The sequence below is a fragment of the Cyprinodon variegatus genome, unplaced genomic scaffold (genome assembly GCF_000732505.1).
Source record: "Cyprinodon variegatus isolate N-32 unplaced genomic scaffold, C_variegatus-1.0 Scaffold103, whole genome shotgun sequence".
Taxonomy (NCBI): Eukaryota; Metazoa; Chordata; class Actinopteri; order Cyprinodontiformes; family Cyprinodontidae; genus Cyprinodon; species Cyprinodon variegatus.
In genome coordinates this window covers 302,393-309,316 of record NW_015150556.1, presented here as the reverse complement: position 1 = coordinate 309,316, position 6,924 = coordinate 302,393, and the positions used below count along the sequence as shown (strand labels likewise).

The 6,924-nt window shown below is 34.6% G+C and overlaps 1 protein-coding gene across 1 annotated transcript; it reads right to left on the bottom strand.

Annotated features, from left to right (window-relative positions):
• Positions 1 to 494: 494 nt before the first annotated feature.
• On the bottom strand, positions 495 to 6,451 carry LOC107084539 (arrestin domain-containing protein 3-like). The gene is made up of 6 exons (XM_015374427.1): positions 6,155 to 6,451; positions 6,001 to 6,061; positions 5,773 to 5,920; positions 5,547 to 5,640; positions 3,996 to 4,255; positions 495 to 1,532 (listed from the first exon to the last, which is right to left on the bottom strand). The coding sequence occupies exons 1-6, from the start codon at positions 6,429 to 6,431 to the stop codon at positions 1,293 to 1,295; spliced, it is 1,080 nt and encodes a 359-aa protein (XP_015229913.1). The 5' UTR covers positions 6,432 to 6,451; the 3' UTR covers positions 495 to 1,292.
• Positions 6,452 to 6,924: the final 473 nt, after the last annotated feature.

Here is a 6,924-nt window from a genome sequence, read left to right as displayed (position 1 = left end):
CTCATAAACAATCCCTTTTTAAAACCCGTGTTCCCAGAATGAGGTATTCAGACTTTTTGCGAGTCAATTTAAGTTTGTCAGTTTATTAATAAAGCACGTTGAATTACAGATCTTTATCATAAATCGATGCAAACCAAGAAACAATACAAATCACATGTATCTAATAAATAAATAAAAAAAATCTATAAAGATATCGACTAAAATTCAAGAAACACATTATCTACATTCAGAGTACCTGCCAACCCGCACAAACTAGGAGATATATTTACATACGTTTACCCCAGCTTTATATTACTGTGTAAAACGGATCTGTTATTTTTCTGCAAAACAGATTTTAAATTTGCTGGACCGTAAAATAACAATTCATCTTTGATATATAATAGTAACACCAAAGGTGACGCCATATTCCACTACTTGTTTCATTAAAAGCAAATCTGGGTAGAGTCATTACAGTAGCTTATTTGTATTGGAGACCAATTAGGTTGTTTTTTTTTAATCAATTTAATTGTTTTGTTTTCATTCAAATGAAATACACATAACCTATGCAAAGCTTAATTTAATCCAAACAAATCATCTAACAAAGGCTTAAACTCTAATTAGGCCTAGACAGATGTAATGTATCCTCTGGAAAATGTCTTTCAGAATAAAAGAAAATACTGTATAGCACAATTTTTAAACCCTATGCACTGTCTAAGTAAGTAGTGATTAGAGTTTGCAGTAATTCATGTAGTGATTGCTAGCATTAGGTGAATATTTCTAAAAAGTTTAGTTTAACATGAACCTAGGAATATATTTAGTTAAAAGAAAGATTTTATAAAGTCTAAAAAAAGTTGTCACAGTGTATTGTTGGAGTAAACATAAATGCCATAAAGCCATGTCACTCAGCAAACAACAAACCTCCAAAATACATTTTTATTTCTTCATTATAAAACTTTAAGTAAAGAAAATGTGTTTTAAAGTTATTTATATTTGTGGATGTAGGAAATGTAAAAAAATATTTAACACTTTGTTGGTGCCAGTACATTGATAGGACCATGCCATTCCCTTCCCAGTTTAATGCATCAACTATAAACCAGAGACAGGTGGTACTAATGTTTTTTTCTCAATGATTATGCATAAATGCTATTATTTCTGTTTACTAAGAGTCAATATCCCTCAGTTCACCAATCACAGAATTTTCAGCTGCAGTTGACTGTGGCACTCTTTGATTGTAAGAGTGGTTTATATTAAAATAAACACTAGTTTAACTCTACCAAATCTATGACATCCCAACATCTCTGTAGAGCAGGTATTCACAGTGCTGATGTATAATCCGAAGAAGGAAACAGAGGGTACAGTGCAGCTGCTTCGTAGGTAGGTGGAGGATCAATAGCCTGTGGTTCTGTGATCCAGGCTGGTTCACATGAGCTTTCAAATACTTCATACCTGGAGCCACTGGAAGGAGATAAGCGACTTTCATCTGACAGTTCTGGGAGGATGACGATCGGGAGTTTCAGCACTAAGTTTGGTGCATATGTGATGTCAAGGTATACCTTTAAGAAAAAAATGAAAATAAATAAAGCTGTATTTCAATTTAGATTTTTTTTTTCTCCAGAATTTCCTATTTAAAGTTATTAAAGTTAGATGTAGTACAAACAATAATTTGATGAAGTTTATTTAATTTGCACCACAGGATAAAATCAAGCAGCTACATTTAAATTTAAAATAAACCAACAAAAACGGGTCAGGGATGTCAATGAAGAGTTGATCTTTCTCTCTCTTTGTGGCTTAGGAGAGAGCAACTTAAACCCCTGAAACAAATGTCGCTGGAGACTGCTGCATGTTTTCAGATTTAAAGGTGTAGTGAAGGATTTTTGCGAGCTTTTCAAAAGACCCACCCTCTCCTCTTTAAAAAGAAAAAATGCACATGCACAACCATGTGTCCTCTGCAGTGAGGGAACGCTTAATAAACGCGTGCGCAAGCATGCACGAGCCCATTTCTCCTCGTGCAAGCTCTGTTTAAAAGTTGCTGTTTGCATCGCCCATAAAAGCTTACTTTCCAAAAGAAGATTTGCAATTTTTCCACTATGTCAGACTCACTACCGGTGAGTGAAAACAGGGACGAGCACGTAGGACGGCCTTACATAAACATATTACCAGAATTATTGACAATTAAGAGGACCACTTATTTAGATGATCCACCCGGAAAAAGAACATCCTCCACTGTACTTTAAGTTTGTGGTTGAAAATAGCATCTAGGTATTTAGCTGAGGATTTTGAGAAAGGAGGCAGGGATTAAAGAGACAGAACATTGCTAGCTCAAAGCTTTTTTTGTTGTCGTTCTCCCCTTTTGAGACTGAGTTTTTAGTTTTCAGTTATTCTGTTTTGTTGATCTTTGGTTTATTTTTCATTATATTCAAGCAGTCTTTAGCTACTCTCTGTTGCCCCCTTGTGCTTGTTTCCTTTCCCTTGGCTTCCTTCTAGTTAGTTCCACTCACACCTGCTCCATATTCAGATCATTTGTTCTGTTCCCCTTAAATACACCACCTCTGCAGTCACTCAGTGCTGGTTCCTTGTTGTTGTTTGTTGCTTCCTCATCTCTGGCTCCCCATGTGAGATTTCCCTGATGTTTTCTGATTTTGATTCTTTATATTTTGCATTTGTGGATGTCTGCCTCAGTTATTTATTAAATAAACAAGAACTCATCTTTGCATTTAGGTCCTCAAGCAACCTCACCCCCATTGTTGACAATTTTGGGACAAAAATCATCATATATATCAAAACAAGCATAGGAACTTGAATAACTCAAAATCAAGATTTTGCAATGCTGACCATGATTTAAAGTCTTTGTTCTTCTGCATAAAACTGCTTTTCATTAACCAAACTATGTTTCTGTTTGCTACCATTGAAAGACAACTATGCTTAGGCTGCAGGTTTGATTTGCTCTTGCAGGTTAATTTAGGTTCTAATTCCTGATACTATTATTCTACTCTGAAGATAGGAAATTGGAAAGGAAATTGGAAAGGAAATCTTACAGGGGTTGGATTGACATATTTATCCCCTATAAAATACACGCTGTTAAGGAGTTGTTTCTGAGCAGCCACTATGTTCCAAAACAATTAACCCAAATATTCAGAGGTCTATGTGTATCAAAGGAACACTAATAGTGAAATCTGCTTCATTATTTGTAAAATATGTTGAATGACGTCTCGGTGGAGTGTTAATTTATAATGTGAAATGACTGACCAATCTTTCTGGAATTTTTGGGACTACCCGGTGGATATTTCATATTTCATGATTCTGTTTAAGGATGTTTTTCAGGTTTAATATTTTCATTCTTATTTGTGTGTGTGTTTGGTTACACTAAATGATGCAAATTCATCTCTAAATTATTTTCAATTTCGTCTGTGTTCTAAGCGTGTTTATTCGGAGCAGAGTGTCTCTAAAAATATTTACAGTAAAGATTCTTAAAGAAGCTGGACTGCATTCTGAGAGTGACAATGGATGCAATAGCACAATTGAAAATGCATTACAGAAAGACTCCAAGCCAGGATTAAAACCCAGGACCTTCTCGGTGCAAGGCAACAGTGCTACCAACTGCACCAACATGGAGTCCAAAGTAAGTGCTTGTTAGAGGAAAAAAAAAAGATTTAACTTAATCAAAAGTTAAACCATATAAGACTCTAAAAAGAGATGATGCATGTCTATGATTAATAACATTGCATAAAATGTTTCAAATTTTTAAAGAATTATTATATATAAAGATTGTTCTAGGATTTAAAGTTAAAATCAGTCAACTTTATCTGCAGTGTGAATGCATTTGCCTTTTTAAAAAAGTCAAGTTAGTAGAAAATGGCAATAGTTTTTTTTCGCTTTATAAACCCAACAGCAGTAATTATTTAATTAATATGTACATTTCAGTATCCCTGACCACATGAATTTTTATACAAAACCTGAAAATTAAAATTTCATGAATATTTTACAAATATTGGCATAGATTGAAAGGTGAAGCTTACCTTAAGCCGATATTCCAGCTTGATGATAGGACAAACCAAAATGGACGGAGGTAGCTCTTTGGGGATGTTGAACACCTTTGTCACAGTTACTGTGCCCCCCCATGACTTAACACTATCAGCTTTATCCTGGAGAATGTCACGCTTATCCACCTTAATATAATCTCCTCCATTGTATGTCTTCTTTTTATCCAACACAAACTTGGGTTTGACTGAACGATTTGAAAGATTGGTGATTCTAGCTGTGACATGAAGGTCTTCCCCTGCCAAACACAAAGATATCACTTTTAAATTTTTTTTTTACATTTTTAAATTTAAGATTAAAACTATTTGTTTTGCTTCACTTATTTATTTTTCTTTTTTCAACTAAAGGTACACTTGAACAAAGTAGCCGTGCCTTTTCAGAGCAAATAGTCAAAGGACAGGGGTTACAGATTTGATCTGATAATACAAAGGCAGACGATTAGGTTTAAAAATCTAAAGTTTGTTTAAAAGAAAAAAAAATTAAAGCAGCGAAAAAAAGTTGGTGAAAGAATTATATGTGTACTGTACTCCTGGAAAAATGAAAAAGGTTTAAAGGTAAAACATTTAAAAGAGTTTGCTCCAAAAAAAAAGTGCTTTTTTAATGCTCAATCTTTTTTTTATGGCCCAAGTTTAACACCATAGATCTACTACAAAGTTAAAAAATCAAGTTTAGACCTATTGATTTTGAGCCAAATATTGTCAATTGTTTTCCAGAACAATTCAAAAAGCCCAAAATATAAATAAGAGGCTTCAAATTATTTGACAGCTATGGATTTTTATAGCTTTTTAATGTTTTTTTCTTGTTACACATCATGGGAAAGGGAAAGAATAAGATAGTGTGTACTTAATGCAAAATCGAAGAACAACAGTTGAGATGAACGGCGATGCAGTAAACGTTAGAGACACAGCGACACAAGGATGCTCTGTGTCACTGACAGGTGTCCAGTTGTCTTATAATGACCTTTTCTGTTTTTTTCTTTTACAAGGCAATCTAGCTCTTTCTTAGACTTAGACAAATTTTATTGTTATTTTGAATACAGAGTGTGTGCAAAACGAAATTTTGTTTCATACAGCTCTCATGACAGTTACACTTCTGTGCAGCATTGATCAAATGTAAACATTGAGAAAAAAAACAACATGGTGCAAAAAAACGCATTGATATGGTCTGTTTGATGGAGAGACTGTGACATGATTTAGTGTTTTTCCTCCTGGCATAATGACACCGTAACAAACAGGAAATATAGGACTTTGTCAAAAGAAACGTAAGTAATTGGCAAACTCTTCTATAATATCTAAAACACTGAAGGACAGCGTGCGCTAAGGCTTTTCAATATGAAAGCTGCATGTTTGACTCTTTGGGAACCTTTAAAGTGCTCTTGCAAAATCACCCCTCCTCCCCACCACTCTGGTCATTCGCCCTGTAGGTTCAGCCAGTTTGTATAAATCAAGAGTCACCACTGTGTGAGATAATGTAAAAAAGGTTCAATAAAAGGTAAAATAGTGTTAAAATACTAATACAATTGTATTTACCAGATTTGTATCCCATCTGCCTTGTAGAGATATCCAGTAAGACTATTCCAGAGCTCAAAGCAATGCTTTTCTCTTTGCTTTTTTGTTGAAAAACCTGAAAACATATTTCAACATGGTGGATTACATACATGAAATAGTGCAAGATAATATTCTATATTTCTAAACGAATAATTCTTCATTTCCCTTGACAATTTAAGTTTGTGGAGAATTTTAAACTGTTACTCACCCTTATCCCTGGCAAATTCATCTCTGCTTTGGATACAAATGTGAAGTAGGTTTTAGCTTTTCTTGGCAGCATCATTGACTGTTTAAGCTTGGCTTTTAAGGTATGAATAATCTGGCCAAATATTGAGGAGAAGGATGAAGGCAATTTTCTGTTAAATTGAAATAAAATGCAATCATTAAAAAATGAAAAGTAATCAAATATGAAAGATCAAGGAATTTAAGAAAGTACCTGTCTGGAATTGTGAAGCTAAAAGGAAAAACATGGCGTCCACTTCCAATTGTCTCAATTGCTAAAGTAGAAATTTTGCACTAAATCAGCATCACACACATGGAAAATTGGGTGGAAAAAACTAAATCCTTCAAATATAAGATTCATACATTACCATTTTGCCTTGATTCTCTCAAGATATATTGTTTAACTCGATAATATTTCTGTTTATAGCGGTAATTCTCCTCTACTTCTGGGTTGAGTTTTCCCAATAGTCCGTAATGTTCACTAAAGTGAACTCGAGCTTTTCCTTTGGCTATAAAAACAAGGGATTGAATTCTTATTTCTTTGGAGATTTCCAGAATGATCCGTCCATTAATAGTGTCTCCATTGGTGAAAATGTTCCTGCTGTTAATTGCATCATATTCAATTTGAAAATTTTTGATGGTCATTTTCAGCAGAGCGGGGAGCAAGAATCATGGTGAAACTCACTGTGAGTGTGCACCCACCACGTTGGCTCCACAGCTTTTATAGAGACTCGGACATCTTGAGAAACCTGTTTTTATTGCATCATTCTTGCTGATGGCTGCAGTGTGCATTGTTGGCATACCAGTGGTGAGTTTGGGGGGGGGGGGGGGGACATTCAAACTACAATTATCATGCCAAACAGCTGAGTGAACAAACTGTAACATCTGACTGTTTTTATTTTGGTTTTTGAGTGTGACGGGCACTCTGAATGTGACATGACAGATTCCTGTAACAGTTATCTGTTCCTCATCTTCTCTTTAGCACGTATGTCCAGTTAAATGGAAAATTTTGCTTTGCATTATATATGTTTTCTTCTACACTGTGTCTTTGCTCCTCTACTTTTTTTCAAATATTTAAACATGTATCTATAAAAGTGTAAAGAAACACAAAGTACTGCAGAAACTTGCAGAGGTTTCT